General features: G+C 43.5%; 1 protein-coding gene across 4 annotated transcripts in view; it reads left to right on the plus strand.

The window, feature by feature from the left end:
• Positions 1 to 2,494: 2,494 nt before the first annotated feature.
• The window catches only part of SMARCAL1 (SWI/SNF related, matrix associated, actin dependent regulator of chromatin, subfamily a like 1), a 43,608-nt gene continuing 18,678 nt past the window's right edge, over positions 2,495 to 27,424 (plus strand). For 2 of the 4 annotated variants that reach the window (XM_040603127.1, XM_040603131.1), the window contains exons 1-9: positions 2,753 to 2,880; positions 3,563 to 4,501; positions 5,186 to 5,236; positions 7,874 to 8,134; positions 9,311 to 9,361; positions 13,179 to 13,359; positions 14,322 to 14,472; positions 17,182 to 17,340; positions 19,136 to 19,201. In XM_040603127.1, coding sequence (XP_040459061.1) covers positions 3,631 to 4,501; positions 5,186 to 5,236; positions 7,874 to 8,134; positions 9,311 to 9,361; positions 13,179 to 13,359; positions 14,322 to 14,472; positions 17,182 to 17,340; positions 19,136 to 19,201 — 1,791 coding nt within the window. In that variant the 5' untranslated portion in view covers positions 2,753 to 2,880; positions 3,563 to 3,630. The other 2 variants (XM_040603128.1, XM_040603130.1) reach the window with 2 other exon arrangements.

Here is a 27,424-nt window from a genome sequence, read left to right on the forward strand (position 1 = left end):
GTATGTGGAGAGTGAGTCCAAGCCTCTGCTGGAAGCATGTTCTGACTGAAAGGACACCTGGAGTGCTACCAGCAAACTGCCCGCAAATGGCCTTTCATTTTGTAGGTCTGTTCTCTGCATGGCTGGGCTGTTCCTTGTGCCTTGCTGAAGTTGTGCCATATGGAGCAAATGCTTCAACGTCTGTCTGTGTGTCTGCCTGACCGTGCAACCCTAGAACTCTCTGCAAATGATGTTCCACTCTCAGCATTTTCACAAGTTGGGGACAGTCCCCGCATAAGGGCTTTTCTCCACTTTTCCCAAGGTGGTGTTTGTTTTTTTCCCCCCTAATCTCCCAAAGCATAAGGAGCCATCACCAGAGACCTGGAACTGGATGGCTGCTGGCAGGGAGAAGGTGGCTGCAAACAGTTGCAGGGTTATGCTCTGCCTGTTCTCTCTCTCTTTCCCCCATATGTGACACTGGGATCTGATTTAGCTTTAGGCAGTTAAAAGTGTGACAAGAACAAGAAAAAAAAGGTGTCTCATTCATTCCATTCTCTCTCTGCTGCGTAGCCAGCTGGAGTCTGCTGGCTTGCAAAGGAAGAAAGAGCAATGGCAGAGGATCTCAACAGAGTCCACAGGGCTGAGCATCTTTTCCTAGCAAACCCACTGAGCAGTGAGGGGGCCTGGAATCTGGAAAACGGTTTGACTTTTTTCTTAAGAGAAGTTGGGACAAACCCTGGACCAGACCTCTCCACAGCCCTGTGGTTTTCTTTCAAAGTGATGTGCTTGCGAGCACCTGAGTGCACATGGCGCGCTCACGTCTGTGTGTGTGCACTCCCAGTATTGTGCTGTGCGTTGAGTCGCACTTCGTTCTTGCTGCTTGCCTTGTTTTTCTTGGGCTGACAAGCTCCTGACTAATGGCAGTCACTGCTGCTTAATCAGGAAGCAATTTAAGGATAACCTTTTCTAATTAACCAGCAGAGAGAAGAATGAATACATTGCGAAGCCAGCTGGCTTCGGTGTCCCCAGCCAAAGGGTCTGTCAGGTGGGAGAAAATGGCATCTGGAGACAGGGATGGCAGCTCCAGACTTGCTACTGGGTAGGGTAGTGAAAGTCAGAGATGGGAGGGGGTTATGGTGCTCCCCAGGGCCTCTTCTCTGCTTTCTCCCCAGCTATCGCTCTGGGCATGCACACAGGGATTACAGCTATCCAGAAAGGGTGGCTTATCGTGTATAATCAAGCCCCATGTATAATCAAAACCCTGGGAGATCCTTTTATTCAGAACTCTGATGCAATTACAATTAATTATCTTATTATGAAGGTGTTCACAGAATCGTGGAACAGCCCAGGTTGGAAGGGACCTTGAAAGATCATCTGGTTCAGTCTTTTGTGGGAAAGGGACCCTAGATGAGATTACCTAGCACTCTGTCCAATTGCACCTTGAAAACTAGTGATGGGGACCCCACAATTTCCCTGGGGAGGTTGTTCCAGTGATTGTTCTCAATGTAAAAAATTTCTTTCTTACATCAAGATGAAACCTCTTCCAGTGCAACTTGTTGAACAGCATGGGGCCCAGCATCAACCCCTGAGGGACCCCACTTATGACAAGCTGCCAGCCTGAATAAAACGCACTGATCATGGCCTTCTGCATGTGGCCTGTGAACCAATTTCCTACCCATCCCACAGATCACTCTCTGTCTGGCCAGTTCATGCAGGAGGAGGCTGTGGGAAACAGGGTTGAACACTTCGCTGAAGTTCAGGTAAACAACATCCACTGTTCTCTCCATGTTCATGGAATATGTTATTTTTTTGTAGAAGGTGACCAGGTTAGTCTGGCATGATTTGCCTTTGGTGAATATGTGCTGGCTTTTCCCAATCACCTGCTTAATTTGGTTTAATTCCTAGGAAGACTCATTCTACTAGTACTTTGCCAGGGACTGAAGTGACACTAATGGGCCTGTAGTTTCTTCCTTGGTCCTCTTTTGATCCCTGCTTGTAGATAGCTCTGATGTTTGCCCTCTTCTACTTGCCAGGGTCATCCCCTCATCTCCACCACTGTTCAAAGATTACAGACAGCAGCCTTGCACCAATGTCAGCCACTGCTCTCAGCAATCTGGTGCACATTCCCTCCTCGCTAACGGCAACAGTTTTCATCCTTTTTAATGTACTACCTCCACTTTTTATTCCCCACTCATTGTCACCCATTTCAAAGCCATGCACATCAGCATGCCAGGCCTCACAGACCAGGGGCTGCTGGTGAGGGAGCTCTGCCCCTGCCATGCAGCACTATGTGCTGTCTAGGACAAAGCCTCAGCCCGTGGCCGACAGCAGGGTCCTTGCACTACGTATTTGGGCCCGGCATGAACCCTGGCAAGACGGTGGCGGCAGCAGCTCCTAACCCGCCGACTCCTACAGCGAGACCACGCAGTTCTCAGAGCCCCTAAGATGGCGCTGCCGTGAGGGGAAGACTAATTTCCCAGCGTGCCGAGCGCCCTGTGCGCCGTTTTGTGTTTCCCGTCATGCTGCGCACCGCCGCTCATTGGGTGCCGCCGGGCGGTGCCGCGGGGCGTGCTGGGAGCTGTAGTCCGCGCGGCGGCGGCCTCTGCCAGCTGGTGGGTGTGCGGGCCTGCGGCGGGGAGCGGCTGGGCCGGGGCTCAGAGCCGGCCCCGGGCGGACTGTGGTGGGGTCCTCGGGGGGCGAGGAGGGACTGAGGCTTGCGGCCCTTGAGCCCCAGCGGCGTGCGGTAGTGCTGGGCCCCTGTGGGGTGGTGGGTGGGCTTTTAGGACGCCGGGGGACCCCCAGCCTGCGGCGGGGGAGGGAGCTCAGTGGAGTTTGGGACGGGGAGCCTGGTGCCTGGGAGAGGAGCGGCGCGGGGAACGAGCCTCCATTTTTTACAGGATGGTGAGGAGCGTGGGTCTGTGAGCGCTGGACCAGGCGCGCAGCCCCCGGGGCATGTGGTAGGGGAGTAGGTGGCGTAAGGCCAGCTCCTGGGAGGTGTGGGGAGGTGGGCCCTCGCTTTTATCGGAAGGCCCTTGACTTGCGAGTGGACCTTTCTCAAGGCAGGAGCTGATTTTGCTTTTGGGGTTTCACTATGCATCTGCTACATGCTGTGAGATGCCCAAGAACTGGAAGGTGATTAGGAAAGATGGGGTGTCATCCCATCATTGCCGCTAGGTACCAGAAATACGAAATGTGTCCATGCAAGACTATGCAGAGATGTATTGCTTTGCATGCATTTGCCTTTGCAGGGTTGGCTCTGCGGTGCAGGGTGTCCCTGTGCTTGGCTATTTTATCAGTTCTGTTTGGATTTGCAGAGCAGAGTGCTCAGAATGGTGGTGGAGTAGCGGTTTTCTCCTTTTTCTTTATGTTTTATCTATGTGGAACTGGCACTCAAAGTCCCAGCAGTGGTTGTCTGCTTGCTATTAATGGCTCAGTGCTGGTCTGGCAGCTTTGCTGTACTACTAAGTTTTTGTAGAATCAGTTACAGTAATACTGAGTTATCAATGCAATAACTATTTTGGGGGCAACAGAGTTGAAACTTACTTCCTCTCTCTGTTGTGGTTTTTTTTTTTTTTTTTTTTAGGCTGCCCTCCCTTCCTGTAAAGAAGCAGGTACCTCTGTGATTCAGATTTATTGTTTGAATTGTTGAAGATGTCATCAGGCCTTACAGAGGAACAAAAGAGAAGAATTGAAGAAAACCGCCAGATTGCTTTGGCTAGGAGAGCAGAGAGGCTAGCAGCCCAGAGAGCTGGGCAGGTGGGGATTGCTGGACCTCAGGTGAAAGAACAAAGTCCAGGCAGTCAGGGGAACTTGAAGGAAGAAAACAATAATGTCAGGTTCATTGGCCAGCACCAACAGAATCCAAATAGTCCTGCGGACCAGAAGAGCTATCTTCAGAAAGATTATAATCATTACACTGCAAACCAACAGATGGCTGGTTCACATGGAGAGCAGCAAAAGAATTGTTCAGAGGACTCAGAACAAGCAAGTGGCATTAAGCAGTTCCCTACATCAATCCCAAATTCTCTGAGTTATTCCCATAAACATTACATGGATGTTGGTGGCCAAGAACATGGACGACAAGCTTTAATTAATCTTGGTACATTCCAGCAGCCCAAATGCTATCCAGCTTTCAAAAACCCTACAGAACCATCTCATCCTAGATTAATTGATAATGAGCACCCTGACAGTAGTAAAGATTTACAAAGTCAGAACAACTCTACCATAAAATATGTTTCACCACCAAGCAGCACCACCCCGACTGATTCAGAAACACTGATGAACACAAGCAGACCAACGGAAAGAGAAGGGGGAGGTGATGCCTCTCAGGCTAGTGGTAGGATGCAGAAGCTGACCAGCTCTGCTGGTGCAGGTGCTACCTTTCAAGCTACATTTTGCAAGAAAGCAAATAGTATTACAAAAGGAAAATGCGTGAAATATGGGGAAGACAGATTCCAGGTCGAAATAGGGTATAATGCTGAACTTATTGCTGTGTTTAAGAAGATACCAAGCAAAAGCTATGGTAAGAATTGATTGTTTGCTGTTATCTCTGTTTTACATTGGATCAAAGTTTCAGTGTCTGCTGGAGCTGTAGTTGCTATATGCTTTTAGCAGTGCAGCTATTTCTGGGGTGGTATGTGGTATTAATGGGGGACTAAAGTAAAGACATCTGAAATTGGAAGGAAATTCCAGGCATAAATAGCCCAAGTTTTGATTTAGCCAAGAAGTCAGAAACACTGCTGTATGAACAGTGCTCGAAGAAGTTTAGTGATTGCAGCTGGTCAGTCTTTTGGGAGTGCAGGAAGAGAAGTTAACTCATAAATTGGTACAGGAAAATGGGTCACTTCAGCTGTAGTTCAGAGTTGATCAGCTGATTCTGTTAACTCTTATTGAGAGCAGTGGAGTTTCCACCTTTTGGCTTGCTTCTGATCATTTCTCCTGCCTTTATTTGTTATAGTCTACTTTTGTTTCCCTGTCATGTGTTGCTGTTCCCTATGAACAGTTGCTGCATTCTTCTTGTCTTAGTATTGATGTGCCCTATGGCTTTTTTGGTGTCATGTAGCTGTAAACTTGGGTATACTGTTTTTTCAGATGTGTGTCATAAAGTTTGTATGACTAGATTGAATTCTGTTTTGCATCCCGTGAACATTGCACACGACCACTTTTTTTTTCTACCTCAAATGATGCATGCTCTGCCCTATTTTAGATCCTGCTATGAAAAAATGGAATTTCAGCATGGAAGATTACAGCAGTTTCAGTAAGTAAATGGGCTGTTGAATGACAAAAAAGAATCCAGATCTTGACCCTCTTCTCCTGTCTTCCATAATTATTATTTAGCTTTGTTATTGTCTGGAGTAATAAAAGTAGTGCTACTTAAATGTGATGCCCATCTTTTAGGCACCTAGCTCATAACATTCTTCTGACACTCTGTGGTTGAATAGAAATAACTTAATTTTTCACGTACCACTCTGAGGTTTTTCAGCAACAACAAGCCTGGTAACAGGAGAAATACCTGCTGTGCAGTACTTCATGTGAATTAGTACTGAGAACTGAGTGTGTTATGCCTAATTTCTAGGTCTGTTCCTGTATTTTCTTTTTAAACAGCTCATCATTTTTTCTTCTTTATTTCTTCTTCTTTATGTTTTCTCCTGTTAATTTTAGGGGTCAGAAAAGGAAAAGGGGTAATTTTCTAGGGCTTTGAGTGAGACTGAAAAATGGATTTACCTTGTTTTGGCATAACAAGGATGGGTTTACCTCCCCCCCCCCCCCCCCCCCCCCATCATTTTTTTCTGGAAAGATTTAGAGGTGAGAGAGGCAAACACTTCAGGTAAGATTTTCAAAAGCACATTGTATTGAAGTGAGCGATAAATCACTATTGATTTCAGTGGGAACAGAATTAGGCCTGTGTTGAGCACTTTGAAAAACCCACAGTTCAGTGCTGGTATTTTAGCTCCCCATGTGGGTTGCCACACATTTATAATTTAAATGATGCTGGTTTGCTTGAAGTGTATGAAGTACAGATGAGAGCAGAGACTCTGCACCAAGGAGCTTGCAACAAATGAAAAAGATAGTTTTTAGAAATCATTTTTTTTTCCTTAAAGCTATCAAATAGATGAGTTCTTTGTGGAAAGCTTCTGTTGACGTGAAGACAATGTGATCAACATTGAGCAGCAATATTGGGGAAAAATACCATGAGAAAAGGGAAGTGACTTAAAAGGCCCTTGGTTTGAAGTCTTTTAAGTGTAAAAACAATGATTTTAAAACTTCCCACTGTTAATTTTGTTCTTATGAATAATGGTGTCCTGTATTATGTTTCTTTGTACTATAAATTAAACGTGCAGTCCAGCCTAGAACCAGATGCTGAAATGAGAGTAAAATACAAGGGTTTTTTTCCAATTTATTTCAGTATTAATTGTAGAGGTAAGATCTAACTGCAAAGCTAAAACAGTATCATGTGAAATCTTCTGCTTGGTGCATTGTGAGAAAGTCTAAATTGGTGGTTTGTTAGTGCTCTACTTGAAAAATTACTTCCATTTAATGCTCTTAAAGTTTTTCTTTGGAGTAGAAATCTCAAATCCTTGGGCTTATTCTGGAAGTCACTGTTTTAAAATAAAGTTGGATGAAATCCAAGTGGTTTATATATTAGCTGGTAGGAAGAAAGTGTCTGAATTTCTTTCTTTCTCCCTCTTCTTCCCTTTTCAAATCTTAAATACTGAGCTTAATTTTTTTACGTTTTTGTTGCATATCAGTAAGCTGGACTATTTAAAAAGAAGCAGGGTGGATCATGATATGCAGCTCAAAGGACAGGATTCACCTGGATCTACTCTAAACGGCTGCTGGATAGGGGAGGTTACCTCTCTACAAATACATAGAGGCAGAATGTGCTTAGTGGTCCCCTGCTCTTGAGTCTAATGGATTCTGGAGATGTTCATGAATCTGTGTTACTGTAGTACCTGAACTGGAGTCTTGGGGATGAACTTAGCTACTTTGGTGCTGTAAAAATACAAGAGAAAATGGTTCTTGTTCCTTAATCATCACAGTCAGCTATAATAATAAAAGCAACATGTGGGTATAGATTAGCAGAGAGACCCAGGGAAAAGTGGAATGTTTGTTAGTGTGGATAGCTGTGGTCTCAGGCTAACAGCTGTAAAATGCTGTGTCTCTTCTCTCCTCATGTCCTGGCATCTTTACAGAGGTAGTTGCTAGTGGTTAGTAAGATAGGAGCGCAGATGTCTTAACTGTAAGACACAGTAGAATAAAGGGTGATGGACTTAAATTGTAATAAAGAGGATTCAGGGGTCTGGACTAGCTTCCTTCCTGATAGCCTTCCTACAGTATTGTGAGTATACAGCATTCCTCAGAGATGAGATGGTGTATCAGACATTGACACGAGGCAGGTATTTTTATATCTTTTTCCTTTGCTGTTTGCAGAAGCACCTTCCCATCTTTTCAGGCACGTGCTATTGATCACCATGCCCCTGTTGCTGTGACTTTTTAAGTGAAAATGCTGTACGGTTGTGTACAGTTTACTGCTGAATGTGGTTTTGCAGATTGCTTGCCCTGGCCTAGTGAGCCACATTTTGGGATTGCTGATGAGAGGGAGCCTAATGCAGTAACAGTGCTGGACAAACACTTGTTCATCTACTGTCATGTTCCCTCTGTCCCTGCTGTATTCTCAGTGGAAAATCCCACCAACCTGCCCCTCCAGGCCATCACTCTCTCTATTCTTTGTCCCTGTGAGTGAAAGCAGGGTATCATCATTCCTTTTAAACTTGAAGATCCATCGAGTGTTTGTCATCCTCTTGTTCTTTCTCTTCCCAAAGCATCCTGTGCGTCTTCAGTTTGTGTTCTTTGCTATTAACGCTTTCTCTGTATCTCTTGCTTTTCTCCTTAGTGGAAGCAGCAAATCAACTTTCATCAGTAATTCTGGTGCCACTGGAAGAAGAAAATGCAGTTGACTTGGCATCAAGCTCTCATTTCATTGGCAGTAGGGTTGATATGAAATCCCTCTTGAAGATGTGTAAGAACTGGAAGAAACCCTCAGCCCTTTTCAAGGGGAAGTGCATGCTGATCTCTCGCTTGCGGTTTGAGGTTGATATTGGGTATTCTGCTGAAGTGATTAGTGTGTTCAAACAGATGAATTCCAGGAATTATGGTGAGTCTCTGGTTGTTTCTGCTTTATTCTAATGACATTGTTGGGGCTGCTCTTGGAGTGCTATGGATACTTCAGAGGAGAGAGATAGTGAGACTACATCCCTCTGAAAGAGCATGAGAGGATGTACTTTGGTGAAGATTTTGAGAGCTCCTGTAGTTCTGTTACAGTGCTGTATCCATGTCCTGCACTTTGCTTGGTGGCTGAACATGGCTTCTTCTGGGCCTGTTAGCCAAGGTGGTATTTCAGGACTCGGTATAATTATGTTTACTTTTGAGGTGGGATGTGCTGATAATTTGCCATCAGTACAGAGACCATGCATAAGTTCTTGCCTTTGTTGTCAAATGCAGCTAGGCATTCTTGTATTGCTCCTTCTTTACTGTGGTGTATGATTGCAACTGCCTGCACAGATTAAGTTTACCAGCAGCTTTACTGATGTTTTTGAGGGAAGTGGAGCTGTTTTTTATGTTGGCATTCAGATTTCAACGGTAAACACCAGTTTTTCCCACTTGTAAGGTGGGAAATGAGAGACAGAGTGATGAGATGACCTGCACAGTGTCACAGCACATCAGTGACAGCATGAGGAACAAATCCTGGAGCTCTTGTTCTTTGGGCAGAGCCCCACCTGGCTCATGTGTCTTCAGGTAACTCTGAATTCACTCTGCCTTTCCTGGAAGTTGTAGGCAAGTGCTACCTGGAGATAAACCTGCCAGGCAGTCATGTTACATTTTGGGTATTCATGAATTGGTGAATTTACTCTGTCGTGTCCTGAGAACATTCTCTGTAGGGTACAGAGGTAAAATCAAAAGTGATTGTCTTACTGACTGAAGTCAGAATTTGTTGGTTAACAAATACGAACCTTCACACACATTCTTCATCCCTTCTTGCAGTGAAGAGAAAGTGGTTGCCAAAATCCTTAGGCAGGTGGGTTCATTATAATGGTTCATTGACCTTGGCTTGCTCTGGTGATACCACTTCTAGACGTGTGCTCATACTTCGAAGACTTCTTCAAACTGTTTGCTTAACATGAAAGCAAACAGAGAATTGATTGCTGAACAAGGTAAGAATTCTTTTAAAGCAGTTCAGAAATGCAGAGGATATTGATGGATAGTGATGTTCTTAAAGAGAATTCAGTCTTTTAAAAAAGTCTTACAGCAGTGTTTGTTGTAACTATTGCAGATATGAACACCAGAAAGTGGAATTTCCTGCTGGAGGACTATCCCAAACTAAGTGAGTATCGGTGTTTTTCTGGCTAGGGCTATTTTCTGCTGAATTAATTCTGACTTCATTTATTGGGCTAAGCCTTTTCACTTTGGGGAGATAAGTTGCTAACAAACTAGGAAGCAGGTGTCTTCCTGTTTTGTCAGATATTTACATTGCCCAGACTCAAAACTCTGCAAATGTGTGTTATTCATGGCAGTCCTTTAGGGGCCCATTGAAAAAGTCTTGTTTTGTCAGATTCTGCACTGAATTTCTGTGCTGTTTCTTAGAGCACATGGATGTATTTACTATCACAAAGTTATTGCTTGTAATGTACAGCAGCTCTACTTGAACTGAGGAGGTGCAGGAGAATGGATTCCTCTGTTCCCACTTGCCACATTTGAGGAGGTCAGTATGCTGGCTGCCAAGGCTTCCTGTCCTTACAGAAATTCTGTCTTACTGACTCTTTATCTGTGCTCTTATCCTCAGTGGCAGCCTGCCTTGCTCCCTTTTGTGTGTATATCAATTTATAAACTGGCACAGCCACCCCTTGCTCAGAAAAAAAACATTTATCAGGCTGTTTTACTTCACATTCTCTTAAGTAGTGTGCATGGTGTTAAGCTATTTCATTTCACACCCAGAAAATTTCATTTTTCAGGTCAGAGTGCTTGGTTTTCAAGTCAACTGATGATTTCTGTAACAACCAGTTCCTCCACTAGCTGATTTTGTTCAGCGTCATATGTTACTGCTGGTTAAAAAGCCTTTCGGTCAGCACACAACTGTTAACTTTTTAATTGATGTACAAGGCAGATTAGAATTCAGGTTCCATAGCCGAGTTGATTTTGAGGCAAAGAAGATGATCTGTTTGTTTCTTTTGCAGAAGTGTGTAAATCTGCTCGAAGCAGAGGCGTTCTTCTTGGAGCAGAATTTCATACTCTACTAAAATACTTTGGTACTGGTTGATGGAAGCTTAAAAAAAAGCTTAGCAAAAAATCTTTTTAAGAGAGCATCATATTTTCTCTTCCAAGTGGACTCTAAGCACATAGTGTTGCTACAGTGTTCACTTCTTGGTAGAAGCTGGCCTAGTAGACTTCTGCCTTTATGTACGTGTATAATGCTGGTGAAACTGTGACTCACTGAACTGAAATGTAGAACTGTGGTTTGTGGTGTTTTGCTTTTTTTAAAAAAAAATAATATGGATGACACTGCAGAATAATCCAGTCTCAGCAACATGCCCCTAGCACATCTGCTTTTTATTTTTTTTTGTGTTAAGTTTGGAGTGCTTTGAGATGAATAGCATTATGCAAGTCTTAAGTGTTACAATTATATTAATCATCACAGTTGGCCTGCAGTGTTTGCCTTGGTACTCATGCAAGTGTATGTGGCTGTGGAATTTGATTGGGTAAGCTTCAAAAAGATAATAAGCAAGGTGCTCTGCACACATCCTTAGAAAGCGTTACTGAGTTTCAGAGCTCTGAGTTGTTCAGAGTAGTTTTTGTACAACATGGGCTCATGTTTCTAGGGGATACCGAAGCACATCTAATAACTGAGTATCTGTATGCTCCTATGATGCGTGTCTTAATAACATTAATAATGGTTGTAGGGCTGAAAGCCACATGGTGGAGCCTTGTAGGAATGCCACATCTTGAAAATAAGTGAGTGTGTCTTGGTGGAAACTATTATGAAACTCCAGGATTGGGATGTTAACAGGCCCTGATTTCAGTGAGAGCTGATGATCTCTCACAATTTGCAAAGAGAGCCTTTTGGATGTTGAAAGGGTCTGATCCTGTGTCACATGCTAGGCAGTCTGAACAAACACATCATATTCTAGACTGTCACTCTCTCAGCCATGCTGGCTGGCAGTTGTGTACATTGCATGAAGTATTCAGAATCCCACAGATTTGAGGAAAGTGGGGTGGGGGTGGGGTGGAATTTCTATAAATCTGCTTGCAGGGTGTAATTTGTGAGGGCATTTGAGGCTTCTAGCACGTGCCTTTCTGAGGAACAAGGAACAGCATTCGCTTTGTGCCTGTTCATTTACCTACGTCAAGATAAAAAAAAAGAAAAGAATTTTTAAAAGCTGGTTGCCATTTCCAGCAGAGATAGCTGAGAATTGTTTGTAGAGGTTAATGTCTCTTTGCCTCGTTGCTCAGTCATCTTTATATAAAGGTCACTTCAGTAAAAAATGTCTGTTGGATGAATCATGCTGGTGGCAGATATATCTTAATCACTCTCCCAGCTCATGTACGGAACAATAGCAACAGAATTATCAGTGAGCAAATTGTAGCAATTATGCTAACACATAGCTCAGTCTGTGAGTGTAATAACAAGCTTGTGCTGTACTTCGGGTGGAAAGAGTTCCTGCTATTGAAGAAGAATAAATTAAACTGGAGAGTTTAAAAAGTTTGGTTGTTGCCCAACCACAAATGGAAATCTTTTCATATGTATATTTTTTGGAATTGCTTTCCCCCTTCATATGGCAGGGGTCCATCCTGCAGCTTTTTTTCTTGGAGATAACTGAAATAAACCTAACTGAATTCTGGAGGTGCATTTACTGCTGGTGTAGTGAGTTCTTATTTCAGTTACTTTTGCAAACAGCGTTGGTTTATGTCTTCCTGACTTCATACACAAACCAACCACTAAATAAAAAAAATAAATTAATAATTGCTTCCTGCAATAAAGGATCTGTGCACATGCATTTGTGTTCCTAGTGTAGAGGTGTCTTTTGTTTCTCAGTCAGTGGTCAAAGATTATTAAACATGTTTTCCTAGCCCCAGCTCACTGCATGTTTTAAATTGGTATTTGTTTTCATAGAAATTTATTATTGGATTAAGAAGAAATACTTCTATCTTTTTGTAATGGGATAGAGAGGCTGCTGGAGGGGACTGAAATAAGGTTGTCTAGGAGGAGAATTGCCCTGACACTTTGCTTGTAGTGATGCGTGGGATGAAAAAATGAAGGCTTCAAGGTCTTTGCGTAGTGGAGGCTGGGGATCCCTTTAGTTTGACCAGGAAGGTTTTATGCTGCAGATAAAGTTGAGAAGCTTCATGGGTGAAATGACAGTAGTGATGAGGGACTCAAGTGGCTCCCTGTGGGCTTGTTCTGGCCTGCAAGCTACTTTTGTCCAGGAGAACAGCAGTGCGTACCAGCTGAGCAGGTAGTTGCCATTGGGACCATGTCCCTGAAGGATGGCTGTCAGAGTGCTGCTGATGATGGTATTAGAGCTGTTCCTTGGAGTCCTGGGGTACTTCCTGTTTTCTTATACAAACATGGCGAATGAGGGGTGATAAAGCAGAGACAGAGCCAAACCTCTGTGAATTTGGGGAACAGGAGGAGAAGAGAGTTTTCAAAGCTGAAGATGTATATTCTTTAGGTAATTGTGCCTCAGATCACTCCTGATCACTCAGGGATGATAGACCTCAGGGGTGTTTAATGCAGAATCCCAAGATCAAGATAAAGATGCCTCTGGTTTCTAAGCTTCAAAAGCTCTTTTGTTCAAATCCATACTTTTATTTCTGAGTAAAGTGTGCCCTAAGCTGCCCTCAGTGTGAATAATCCAGCTCCAGCTGTATTAGTAGCAATCATCTCTAAATGATGGCATCAGACTTTTAGTTTTTTATAACCAAGTCTAAACGCGAGGGGAGGAGATGTGATTCATCATGTAGTTCTGAAATAGACTACAGGAAAGAGGGCAGGCCAACACCTGTGCATGATGCAGTGGTTTCTTGAGCTGTTTTAGGATAGGAAATATTACTGTTAATGAGGTTGAGGGTTGTGCCCTGACATCTGTAATGTAAGTTGTGTGTATGTTGCCCCATCTGATAATGAACTGCTCTGTTCTTTGCAGTGGAAGTGTTACAGAGCCTTGTGTCAGTAGAAGTGGAGCCACTGCCCGAAGCAGTAATACAGACCTTTGCTGCTCAAATACAGAGATCTACATCACAGACAGACATTCCTGATGCTGACCTTTCAGCAGTGGACTCCAAAATTGTGAAGAGCCTCATGCCCTTTCAGCGGGAAGGTGTGAAGTATGTCCTTTTTGCATGGTGTTAAGAGATAGTCCTTGCCTAGAATTGTGTACTTTATATTGGTGTCCAGGCTGCATCCTCTCCCGTGGAAGGCTCCACATTTCTCCAGGGTCCTGGTCTGTTATGCTCTGGCACTCTGAGCTCTTGGTTGTTTGGTATGGTATGGTTTGTTTTGTTGGGGTGTTTTTTGTGGATTTTTTTTGAGCAACACATCTATTCTTTTTCTAGTTAGAATTCTTCATCATGAGTCAGGAGAAAAGTAGCATTTTGCTAGTCTCATAAAGTTGTTCAAATGATACATCTCTGATTTCCCTCTTGTGATTCAGTGTGTGCCTAATTGTTGTATGATTTGGTTTTGTTTTATTATTATGTTGTGTTAGGTCATCTTCCTCCCCACTCCCCAAGTGCATCTCTATTGTTGCTGGTTTTTAAATACTAACTACAGGAAATGCAACCCAGACCCTGAGAGATGTAAAATGTCTCATTGTACGTAGAGAGAAACTTTCAAGTGTCTCTGTCCCCGTCATGTATGGTCATTAGTTGTTGTCTTCAGAATGCAATCCAGGAAGGTCTGTACTTGTATTAAAGTGGCATTGTTAGTAATACATTATTAGGTAAGCTAGGATGAGCTCTGGGACAGAATGTGGGCAGTGTCATGGAAAGAATGTGCTTTAAATAATTACAAGGTCTTGAGACTACTCCTCATATGAAATCAAAGTCTTTAAGGACTGGGCTGAACCACGCTGTTCAGGAGCTTCCAGGCTTTGAGGAGAGATTTTTGAGAATTGCTTGTTTGTGTCAAGACTGAGGGAGAAGATCCAGGTTTACTGAAGGACCCAGGTCACTTCCAGGTGATTCACATTATAGACTTGGTGATGATCTCATGTGCTCATCTTCGCTGCTGGGACAGACAGTAACCCATTTCTTGACTCTTACTTATTTCCCCTCTCTATTTTCCCTAGTTTCGCAATTTTAAGAAATGGACGTTTACTTCTGGCGGATGACATGGGCTTGGGCAAGACCATCCAGGCGATCTGCATTGCTGCATATTACCGAAAGGAATGGCCCCTGCTGGTGGTGACTCCTTCTTCTGTGAGGTTTACATGGGCAGAGGTACTGTGGGCTTGAGTATGTTCAGGTGGTCAGTAGAGGCATGTGTGATGGTGATGCTGCGTTGCACTCTGTAATAGTTAAAAACTTGATGTGTATTAAGGCGAAGAAACTAAAAATTGTACTTATTAAGAAAATTGAGGAGAGGGTGAAGGGAGTTGCTTGGCACTGACTGTATGGTATATGCCTATTTTCTTTTGTTAGCTGATTTTCTTTTTGTGGTCCAGCTGATCTGTTGGAGAGAGGGAGATCTAGAGAAAGTATCTCCTCTGACCCTCTGTTAAATTTGTTTCCACAAGTCAGCTGACTCCAAGGGGGTATTCTACTCATCAGTGTCAAGGACCAGTAGTTGCATTCAAGCACTTCACAGCAGTATTTGCCAGTCCCTTGGCTGGAATAGGAGCCCAGATGCTGGGATTCTCAACTCTGTTCAATCATTATCATCATCATCTGTCATAATATGCCTTTTGGCCTGTCCACTGTTGCCGCTGATTCCACGGAGTCCTTTATTAATGTTGATCAGAAGCCAAGAAAGCTTGTATGGTTGGGAAATTTATCTTGAAATAAATCACTGTCATGACTTACACATGCAGGCTGTTGGGTTGCCATAGGCTAGGGAAATGTTCGCTGTGAGAGAAAAAGGTGAACCAGAGGTTTTAGGTCAGTAACTTCATGCCTGAGCAGGAGAGGGTGAGACTTCAGCTTTCCCTGGAATGTAACATTGATGAGAAGTGCTACTGATTGGGATATGCTGGTTTTGTGATGTAACCAGGTTGTTTGAGCATCTTGGTGTGTTTTCATGTCCAGTATTACAGGGCAACAGGAAAATAAAATTGTTTATTGAACAAGGGAGTGATGCTAATCATGTTTGATATTTCAAAGGCCCATAGACCTCTGGGTCAACACCTAACCTGAATCCATGTCTTCTGTGGGATACCTACTGGGAACAATTCGGGTAGTGGTTTTCTGAAGTACTGGGCACCTGCAGCTAAACTCCTACGTCCTGCTTCAAGAGATTTAAGCAATATTAGGTGTTCTGGTGTTCGGTGGTTTTTCTGGATTTTTTGCTTTGAGTGCTTGATTTCCTCTTCTTTCCTGTACTTCTGACTCCACAGTAGGCTGTTGTGGGAAGTGTTTTGTTAGGATATTTGCTTTAGAATGATCTCTGTTGCTTTGTGGATATGTGAAGGATGCAGGTCTAAGAAAACACAGAAAGTTAAAGAAGGTGGAGTTTATGGTCTGTAATCTACTCGGCTCATGCTTGCACAGATGTGTTTTACTGTAATGGTAGAAGCTTTTGTGGTGTGTCTGGATTGCCAGAAATTGTCTTCATCTCAGAGTTGTTGGTATTTTGTTTGGACTTTCTGGGCTCAGGCCGCTGAGTGCCTTTACATTTAAGGTGCCACAGGAAACTAGCTGGAAGATGCAAGGTACTCTTGGGCGAGAAGTACTGCAGCAATGTACATTTGGAGTTCAGTGTTGAAACTTAAATAATTAACAGTCAGGGCTGTTTCAGAGCACTTCTTTTGGACAAACATCAGCATTGAGTGAGAAATGTGGGATCATTTCTACGTTGTGAATTAGTCATGAGCCCTTTATAAAAAGGAGCGAGCGGCACAGCTAGGAGCTTCCAGATACTCTCCCACTGCTGCCACTTTTGTCTTAAGCTTTGGCTTAGTGTCAGCCACACTTTTTGATGGGGATCTAACCTTGCCCACATGATGGCCCATTGTGGTTGTGGCGCTTACTGTTAGTGGTGAAGGATAGTTAATAGTTAGTTTCTTACATACTGAGAAAGGTGAGACGCACATATCTAACTCCTCTGGCTGCTGCAAGTGGTCACCGAAGAGAGGAGAGGAATGCCTTGGGGGAATTTCCACAAGTGACGGGCCTAGAGGCAGAGCATCATCATCACTTGGATATATTTCTGTACTGACCAGATCCTGATTGCTAAAGCCCCAGTGAGTTCCCTGCAGAGCAACATCAGCAGAACTCAAATGTTGCAGAGGAGTTGGTGTCACTGGGGACACAATTACAAGGGAAATGGTGGGTGCTCAGTAGCTAACAGATACGTTTGCGGGAGGATATCTTGCTGTGGTGTGTGGAGTGTTTCAGAGGTTGATTTGAATGACTTATCACCATGTGTATTTAAGCTGCTGTCATAGAGCAGCTGGTATGTTGTCAACTTGATCTTTTCATTTTGTTTGAGGGTTTTGGTAGAGTTTTTGTTGATCTGGATGAGTTGTACTTCAGTAAATGTGGAGTTAATGTTGCTATAGTGAGAGATGTTTACTGCTTAGGAGTCTGTTTCACAGCCTGAGGTTTCCTGTCCAAGCCGGAAAGCAGAATTTCCCTGTTAGTAGCGGTCACTGCACTCTCTTGCTCTGAGCATAGCAGGTAACATCAAGAGGTTATGCACATTTCTAGAAGAGATCAGATTTTTTTACAGTAAGAAGCAAGAGTAGAGCATGTTTGAGCCTTCTTAGCTGTGGAAGGTAGATTTGGCCTTATAGACTGAGTTCTGTTCTTGATCTTCCTATTACTGTTACTTTGGGAAGGCTGCTCACCCTTACTGGGCTTGCAGCTGATGTCTAATGGTGGCTGGGTGGTTCATGTTCTAAGCATTCATGAGGATGCTCTGTGAAGGGCTTTGGAATCCTGACAGAGGACATAAGCACCAGAATGCAATTAATTGCTTTCCTTTTCCTCCAGGCATTTCACAGGTGGCTTCCATCATTGAGTCCAGGTAGCACCAATGTCATAGTGACTGGCAAAGACAACCTAACAGCAAGCTTGATCAACATTGTCAGCTTTGACCTCCTCAGCAAGATGAACAAGCAACTTAAGAGCACTTTCCAAGTAGTTATTATTGTAAGTGGTATGCTAAAATTTTGAAGTTAATGCTATGCTGCAAATGGGGCAACCTTTGTGTTGCGCAGCAGAGAAGTGTGAAGTGGCCTTTATTTAGGACTGAAACTGTCTTGTAGTTGTGGCTGTGATCACGGGCTTTCTTCATGAGTAGAAGCAGGAGGTTTCTTTGAAACCTTTTGAGATTACTAATTGAGTTGAATTCCTTTTTGACTCCTGAGGCTGTGTTTTCTTTTACTGGTTATGATGCCTCTGATTTCATTGTGGTTGGGCGCGTCCTGTGCTGGGGAGAGAGGTGTTTAATGTGGTGTACCAATACAATAGTCCTGGAATTGTATTATTTTTTTTAAGGGGACTAGACTTTAGGGTGATGTTAGAGTTTATCTAGTAAACCAGATACTTGATATTGAGAGGTTAAAGCATCAAAAAAATTTTCCTTTGCTTGAGTTCCACTGACAATCTGCATTAAACTGCCTTTGATCACTTGTATCATTTCTTCTGTAAATTACTTCAAAATCCATCTTTTAACCTTTTACAGGGCCATGGTAAAAGGCATTTTTCTAGATTTCAGTTACTAAAAATTGAAACACTGATGTTTTGAATTCCAGCTTGGATCGATAAATACCAAAAGTGTATACATAGCTTGCTATGAGTGTTTGGTGTTCTCAGTCTAGTATTCAGCACCCATATGCACCTGTCCCTAAGACCATGACAACTGCAGCATAATAATCCTTTCGTTTCTCAGCATGAGATGGGAATGTGGGAAGAGATGGAGTTCTTTGGAGACCAAACTGCTCATGGGGGGAATCGATTTTTTTTTTTTTTTTTTTTTTTTCCTCCTGCCTACTCTCTGACATGATGTTCCGTCAGGGTGGCAATGCAGGTTGTTACTTTTGTATGCTGGTGCTTGGGGTAAAGGGTCTTGGGCTCTAGGTCTACTGCTCTGGAACTATTTAATAGCCCTGAGCTGGCAGATGTTCTTTCTGTGTGTTTATGTGCTCAAATTTGGACCTTGTATATGTTTTTACAGATGAGAGTAGTCCTGCTGACTGCTGAGCTTTCCTGCTTTTTCTTCCAATCTTCTTTTGGTGACTGGGAACATTAATGTAGCTTATTTGTTAATCGGGAGGGAGAAGGCTGTGCCTGGGAGGCTAAGCAGTTGTACTGTCTTTGCATGCATGGTTGCTTGCTCATCCATACATGGAAAGATGAGAATGTACCCTTGGCAGGTGCTGATTACTTTCTGTGTTTAAGTTCCCTTGCTACAGCAGTAGAAATGAAGCCTGTTTGGGGGTGATGTCTCAAGTAGGAGGCTATTATCCACCTGGTGAGTCCTATCAGGAGAACAGTTGGATCCTAATTAGATTTCTTTTTTTTTCCTTATTGTTTTCATTAACCCCTTATTTAAGGAAGTGGGACTGTATAGGCCTCCTATGTTTGCTGCATTTAAAGGACACATAGGGGCAAATGAGTATCAGTGGTGGAAATAACGTTCCTCTTTCTCATTCCCTCTCCAGCCCTCTCTGCTCACTTGTTTGTGGTCGTTTGAGATTCATGGCTTTAAGGTTTGATTTCTGTTCCATTTGCTTGCAGCTGTGGGTTTGAATGTAGGAAGCCTGATACTCTCCATGCTGCGTTTCTGTTCAGAAATTGATGTGACTATCCCAACACTTGAAATATCCTCTGGGATGATAGGCCTCTAATATTAGATAGCTGAGAATACTGGGAATTTGTTCTGTAGCCTGCAGTTGGACTATGGATCAGAACTAGCTTCACTTTCATGCTTGTTTTGTTTCAGGATGAATCTCATTTCCTGAAGAACGTAAAAACTGCACGATGTCGAGCTGCCATGCCTCTACTCAAGGTGTGTATGCTGGGTGCCAAACCTCCAGCAGCTAAGGCCAAGCACCTAAAGTAGTGCTGCTACATTTACCAGGTTTAGGAGCTAGCAGCTGAATTCGGTGGTTGTGCAAGTAGAAATCCAGATGATGTTGTAGATCCAAGAGCAAAATTTGTCTCTGGCTGAGTCACTTGTTTCCATACAAATGTTAGGGGATAAGACCCAACAAAAGAACTTCAGAAGCTCCCTTGATCTAATTTTGGTACTGCCACTGAGTTTTATGTGATGGGGGTGGGGGGGAAAGGAATGTATACTTACTGTATGTATTCAGCGAGAGTAGAAAGAATATAGTAGCATCAATGTAGCTTGTTTAATGAAAATAATAGTTATCAGCTACTTCTTAGCACACAAATTGCTGCTGTATATCAAAATGACATTACCTGGGTCCCTTCCTTGACTTTGGTTTTGGGCTCTACTCTGTTACTGCAAGCTTCCAGTGTATTTGTGTGACTGGGATTCGGGAGCAGTCTTGCTGGTTAAATGTGCAGAGCTAGTAGGAAATGGCAGAATGTGAGGGCAGCCACACAAGTGGCCCACAGAAAGGAGGCAATATTCAATTATCTGATAACAGGAAAAATATAAATTTTAATGTCTGTCTGTTGTCTTGGGATCAAAGAATCAAACTCTCTCTGCTAGCCTCTAGCAGACTAGTTACGAGTAGTTCCTAGACACTTCAGTGTCTATACATTAGAACATGTTAAATGTTCTTCAGCAATTATCAGCAAGTGTGTATAAAGAGAAGTTTCTGTCTGTGATGGCTTTATAGCAACCAACTTTTACATGCAAGATTCTTAATGGCAAGCCAAAGGTGGTTACCCTTGAATAACTTCACCATTCTCTTTAAAAGCCTGACTCTTGTCTTCTTTTGGCTTTCAAATCACTTTAGGCTTTTAACGTTTGGAAACTAAGTAGGAGGTCCAATTTTATGAGCAGTTTGAGGTACAATAATTAGGGTGTATGTCTGAAAATGGTGGAAAATAAAAAAATTCACCTCATTGCAAAAATGCTTAAAAAGCAGTCTCATCCTTTCCTACTAGTACCTTTGTAAGGATCAGCTTGTCAAAATCATTTGCAGGCTACAAGATACGAGTGAACGATGGTAGCTGTTGTTAGGCAGAGGTTAACTGCCTGTGTGCACTTACTGAGAATTGGCAGTTTTATGCTGTCACATCACTGGTCTTAAAGAATTGAGAACCGGTGCTTCTGAAACTGAATTTCAGTCTTCTGAAAGTATTAAGAGTTTCATGTTCCTATCATGCATTATCTCACCTGCAGACAGCATACGGTACCAGATGTTTTGTCTTAGATGTTCAGGTAAACTTTATTCTCCTACTTGCTGACTATAACTTCTGCAGCAAGTATTTGCCGTAACAGCTAGCCACTTTTCTGCCCTCCTTGCTTTCCAGTACAGGTGTGTTGCTCTAAGACTAGCCCCTTTGGCAGCTTTGTCTTCAACTACTAGTGAGTGATGCTTTGTTCACTACTGGCACAGCGCATCACATCACAGCAATGCTTTTGTACTTGAAAGAGCTGCCAAATTATGTGGAGTTTTCATCACCTGAATACTGGATTTAATGGCTATACTGTGACATCTTTATAGTAAATAGTCAATGGAGTAAGAATAGGAGTATTTTTTTACATGACAATTTGGGATTATTGAATAAGAGGCGTTGATAAACATGCTGCTGAGGAGAATATTCTTGCTCTTGCCTCCTTTATGTTAAAAGGATTAGGCCAGTATTGGGGCTTTTGGAGAGACCAAAAAAAGGTTGTTGTGGTTTAACCCCAGCTGGTTAATTAAGTACCACAGAGCCACTCACTCACTCCCCTCTCACCCAGAGGGATGGGGAGGAGAGTTGGAAAGGAATGTAAAACTCAAGGGTTGAGATAAGAACTATTTAATAACTGGAATAGAAAAAAAATGAAAAAATCAATAGTAACAATGATGACAACAACAGTTATAGTGAAAAGGGGAAGGGAAAGAATAAAATCCAGAGGGAAAGGAAGAAAGGAACACGTTGGTGCACAATACAACTGCTCGCTCCCTGCCTGACCGATGCCCAGCCAGTCCCTAAGCAACAATCTGCGCACCCCGGCCAGCCCCCTAGGTATATATACAAGGCATGACATTACAAAGTATGGAATACCTCTTTGGCTAGTTCGGGTTGGCTGACCTGGCTATGTCCCCTCCCAATTCCTTGTGTCCCTCCAGCCTTTTTGCTAGCAAGGCCTGAGGAACTGAAAAGTTTCACATCAAAGCCAAAACACAGCACCGCACTAGCTCCTAAGAAGATAGATAAGTCCATCCTAGCTGAAACCAGGACAAGTTGTAGCCATAGCAAGACCTTGATAGGTACAGTACTAGCACCTTGGTCCCTACCTTAAGGTCACAGTGTGAAGCCATGCCAGTGCTGTAACCAGAGCTCCTGGAGCCAACTCATGCCTTGTCTACCTTCTAAGCATTGCCACTTCTGTTGTTATCATATAGTACATTAAACTTTCTGAAATTGCTGTAGTTGCTTGTATTTTCTACAAGGTTCCCAACATCCTGAAGTTTGAAAGCTTAGCCTTGAACTGACTTTTGGGAACAGAAAAGAAAAAACAAAAACCACCTAAGAAATGTGATCCTTGGTCCTTACATGCTACAAAGATTTATGAGTCCATGATGACAGTGGATAGATCTAATTTAAAATGTTTCTGAGCCTGAAGTGTTTCTGTCACTTCCATCTGTACTTAATGGATTCTTTTTATCTTGATAGAATCTGTTCCTGTGACTTCTCTGTTTGAATAACTAAAATATAAAAATTGTTGCAAATGTTTAGACAGAACTGCATAATGATCAGATTAATTCAATATATTCATAATAAAGGTGACTTACCTTGGATATTAATTTCCAATCTGCCTAGTTAGCCAAGCTGAATCTCCACCTCTGAAATATTTAACCCATGGTTACAGCATTTAAAGCCTGGTTTTAGTTTTAATATCTGACATTGACCAGTTTTCAAAATGTAGTGGTATTTTTAGCCACTCAGTAAAAATTCATCTTTTCCTGCTGTCTTGCATATATTGCAGAGTAAGTGTGGTAGGAATTGTCAAGCAGAACCATATTTTAAACATGTGGCCTAAGTTTGTCAGTTGGGAACTTCAAAACATTTTTTTAATATTAAAAAAAAACGCACAAACATGCAGTATTTGGTGCATGTAGTATTCAGTATCTTTTGTGGTATACTTAGCTGCTACCCTGACAGAGATTTAGGAAATTTTTGCTTGGGACAGTGGTAAGTGTAACCAGAAGGACATCCTACTGCACTTGTAAAATGGCTGGATGTGTGCAATGACCATGCTCGCTGTGTAGTAGGCACCTCAAGTTATCATTAGTTTAGAGAATTATATAGACGATGTGCCCGCTTTATTGTTGTGGGACAGAACTTTGAGAGGAACTTATAATTACACAAACAGTAAGATAGGGTGAGCTGAAATAGCAGCAGCAAAATGTTTAGACCAGGTTTCTTACTCCTTTCACTTTCCCAGTGGATGTGCAAACTTGTGGATGTTTAAACTTGTACATGGGGGAGAATGCTTCATCTGCCTACATGGAACCAGGTGGCAGAGTTTGTGCAGTCTCTGCACATCCCTCCAACATTATGGAAGTGGATGGATTGAAAGCTGTAGTAGAAAACACTCCTTTGATGTTTTGGCTTGTAGCAAAAATCCTGCTTTCAAGCTCAGCCAGCTTTCACACTGTCCAGTCTGCTAGCAGCAGTGTGAGATCTGTCCCCAGCTTCAGCATCTTTCATACTCAAGAGGGCTAGATGTTCCTGGTGTCAAAGTGGTCCTTTTGTCATCTTCCCATGCACATCAAAGTAAGAATAGCCTCATACAGTTGAGGTTTGGTTGATTCACCAAAATGCCTGATCAGGCCTGACTTGTCCCTGCCCCTAATCCGGAGCTGAGGCAATCAGTAATGCTACCTGCTTCTCATGTTGCTGTTTTCTTTAGTCTCATGACTGGGACTAAGTTCTCGGTGTACTGACTATGCTGGTTGTTCCCTTTGCCTCTGCCCTGCATCTTCCTCCCTCAGAGGCAGAAAGTGTCATGGTGTTATGCCTTTTGTAAGCATTTTTGGTTTTTCTTCCAAGATTAGACTGGACCAGAGACATGAGCATAGGAGAGGGAGTATACATGCTACCAATAGCCATAAAACAGCCAAGCCCCAGGGCTGCAGATGAAGAAGAAACAGCAAAATGGAAGTTTTTCACTGAGCTGCGGTAGGATCTCTTGGGCACCAGAGTGACCAGCTGGTCAGTGAGCCAACCAGGGGAGATGCCCTACTGGACCTGCTGTTTACAAACAGGGAAGGACTGGCGTGTGATGTGGTGGTCAGAGGACATCTTGGACATAGCAATCATAAGGTGAAAGAATTTTCAATCCTTACAGAAGTAAGGAAGAGGGTCAGCAGAATCACCACCTTGAACTTCTAGAGGGCCAATTTTGGCTTGGTTGACAGAGTCCCTGGGAAGCAGTCCTGAAGGACCAAGGAAACCAGGAAAGGTGGACATTTTTCAAGAAGGAAGTTTTAAAGGCACAGGAGCAGGCCGTCCCTATGTGCTGAAAGAAGCTGGTGAGGGAGAAGACTGGTCTGGCTGAAACTTGGGAGAAAAAAAAAGGAGAGTTCACCACCTTTGGAAGAAGGGGCAGGCAACTCAGGAGGACTGTAAGAGGTTATGCAGGGCAAAGATTAGAGAGGTGAAAGCCCAGTTAGAATTCAGGCTGGCCACTGCCATAATAGATAACAAAAAATGTTTTTACAAATATATTAGAAACAAAAGGAGGGCCAAGGATAATAGTCATCCTTTACTGGATGTGGCGGGGAACATGGCCACAAAGAATGAGGAAAAGGCTGAGGTACTTAATGCTTTCTTTGCCTCAGCCTTTAACAGTAAGACCAGCTTCTCTCTGGGTTCTCAGCCCCTGAGCTGGAAGACCGAGATGAGGAGGAGCAGAATGAAGTCCCCACAGACCAGGGGGAAACTGTCAGTGACCTGCTGCTCCGCTTAGGCACACACAAGTCTGTGGGGTTGAATGGGACCACCTGAGGGTACTGAGGGAGCTGGCAGAAGAGCTCACCAAGCTGCTCTCCATTATTTATCAACAGTCCTGGCAAAGTGGGGAGGTTCCAGCAGACTGGAGGTCAGCCAATGTGACACCCATCTACAAGAAGGGCAGGAAGGAGGATCTGGGGAATTACAGTCCTGTCAGCCTGACCTCATAGCTGGGGGAGGTTATGGAGCAGAACATCCTAAATGTGATCACACAGCATGTGCAGGATAAGCAGGGGATCAGGCCCAGCCAGTGTGGGTTTATGAAAGGCAGGTCCTGCTTGATGAACCTGATCTCCTTCTACAACAAGATGACCCACCTAGTGGATGAGGGAAAGGCTGTGGATGTTGTCTACCTGGATTTTAGTACAGCTTTTGTCACTGTCTCCCACAGCATCTCCTGGAGAAACTGGCTGCTCCTGGCTTGAATGGGTGTATTCTACGCCGGGGAAAAAGCTGGCTGGGCGGCCCAGCCCAAAGAGTGGTGGGGAATGGAGTTACATCCTGCTGGCAGCCAGTCTCAAGTGGTGTTCCCCAGGGCTCAGTACTGGGACCAGTTCTGGATAAGGGGACTGAGTGCACCCTCAGTCAGTTTGCAGATGACACCAAGCTGGAAGCGTTTATCTGCTTGAGGGCAGGAAGGTTCTGTAGAGGGATCTGGAAAGGCTGCGTCAATGGGATGAGGTCAGTTGTATGAGGTTCAACAAGTGCCAGGTCCTGCACTTGGGTTACAACAACCCCACACAACACTACAGGCTTGGGGAAGAGTGGCTGGGAAGCTGCTCAGTAGAAAAGGACCTGGGGGTGCTGGCTGTCAGCTGGCCGAACATGAGCCAGCAGTGTGCCCAGGTGGCCAAGAAGGCCAACGGCATCCTGACTTGTATCCAAAACAGTGTGGCCAGCAGGACAAGGGAGGTGATTGTTCCCCTGTACTCAGCACTGGGGAGGTTGTACCTCAAATCCTGTGTTCAGTTTTGGGCCCCTCACTACAAGAGAGATGCAGAGGTGCTGGAGTGTGTCCAGAGAAGGGCAGTGAAGCTGGTGAAGGGTCTGGAGCCCAAGTTTTACGAGGAGTGCCTGATGGAAGTGTTTAGCCTGGAAAAGAGGAGACTCAGGGGGGACCTTACTGCTCTCCACAACTACCTGCAAGGAGGCTGTAGGCAGGTGGGTGTAGGTCTCTTCTCCCAGATAACAAGTGGCAGGACAAGAGGAAACGGCCGACCTAAATTGCTCCAGGAGAGTTTTAGGTTGGATATGAGGAACAACTTCTTCACTGAAAGGGTGGTCAAGCATTGGAACAGGCTGCCCAGGGAGGTGGTGGAATCACCATCCCTGGAGGTGTTTAAAAAAATGTGTAGATGTGGTGCTTAGAGACATGGTTTTGTGGACAGTCCTGGAACGATTGGACTTTATGATCTCAAAGGTTTTTCCCAACCTAAATGATTCTGTGAAAAGGAATCTAAAGCCTCTGACCAGCCGAAGTGCTGTATGGTGTTTGCTCTGTAATTGCATGGAATACTGCAAGGCAGTAGAAACTGGCAGAGGTCCCAGTGGAACATGGATGAGTTTTTGGGAAGCACAAGAGTTAGGTTTTAGTGGAGAACTTGGTTAGAAACTGAGAAAAAGTAGCATTTAATCAAAGATTCCAGTGGCATGAAATGGTCTTATTCCTGTTGTGCTGTCTGTGGACTTTGTTTCACAACATTTGGATAATATTACCGATGTGATCGTTCCCATTAGGTTGCTGTTCAGGTTAATAGTGTGATGCACATCCTGATGTTTGCAGGTTGAATGTCTTTGCTTCTTTTATGGGAGTCAAAATACATTGTGTGGCTGGAATCTAATAGTCCTAGTGCTTCCTTTAATAAAGAGTTGCTTAAAAATTATGGAGGGAAATAGGCCAATGCTGAAGGTGGGAGGTGAGGAGGAAACACAAAAATGTCCCTTTTCAGTGGGAGATAAATAGCAACTGTCTGTAGGCATTACAAATCCATGTGGATTGTATAAATAAGCCTTTGCTTGTTGTCACCTGCTGAGACAAGGAACTTCATCTTGAAATTGGAGAAGCTGTGGGCCCTCAAGGCTGCATCTTCAGATCTGCCCTTACCTTCTAATTTACCTTCCTTCTTGGAACAGGGGGGTGGTGTAATTTGCTTCAGTGACAGCTGATCGTTGCCGTTTGACTCGCAGTCTGTCTAGATGTCCCTTAAGAATAGGAAAAGGCCTTTATATTTTTTGGAATAACTACTGTAGGGTCATCTTATGAAATGCAGAGTCCTATCTGCCTTACCCAAGTATAGAAACAGACTCCTCAACTGCAGCCCTTTATCAAATCTTCTATTTCAACAGGTGATTACCTCTATTACACTACGGCCACTCTCAGGTTTTTCATTCCACAGGATAAGGTATTGTGCTACGCAGTTCAAAATGACAGAGTAAGCAAAAAGTAGGGACACAAGTAATTGTACAGCCAGAACAAGCCACACTTACTTGAAAAAGTATGTCGGTCTGTTAGCATATGGCAGAGCTCATGCTGTGAAATTCATTTAACACAGAGACAGTCATTGTATGTTAATGAGGCTCTTTGCATGTTCAATTACTTCCTTGTGGCATAACCCTCCCTCCTCACCTGCTCCCTTTCAAATCAGTTGGGTGCTGAGTTTTGACCTCTAAAGTAAGTGCTGTTGGAGGTTACCATTTCATAAATTATTCTTTGACTTTCAAAAGTGACTTTTGTAAATGTTGTAACAGCTGGGGAATTCTCAGTAGTATTGTGTGTGGAAGTGTAACGCTGCAAATTCACAATTGTCTTATGTTACTTAATAAATGAGAGCTACAGACCAGGCCTCCACTAGTCAAGTCACTGTCAGAGTTCCTTTAAGCAATCTCACAAGAAAGTAGCTGTAAGAACAGTCACAAAGACGTGTGAGGGAAAGGCGTGCCTCTGGGGAAGTTTAAACTTCATGCTTAGATGCTAATGAGCAGCTAATGTTAGTTCTCCTATGTGGAAATATGTATCAATTGATTACAGATCTAGTTTTGCTAGAAAGTCCTTTCTGGACCCTGCGATCTTACTTTCTGTGCTGCT

This window comes from Falco naumanni, chromosome 8, assembly GCF_017639655.2.
Source record: "Falco naumanni isolate bFalNau1 chromosome 8, bFalNau1.pat, whole genome shotgun sequence".
In the NCBI taxonomy this organism is placed as follows: domain Eukaryota; kingdom Metazoa; phylum Chordata; class Aves; order Falconiformes; family Falconidae; genus Falco; species Falco naumanni.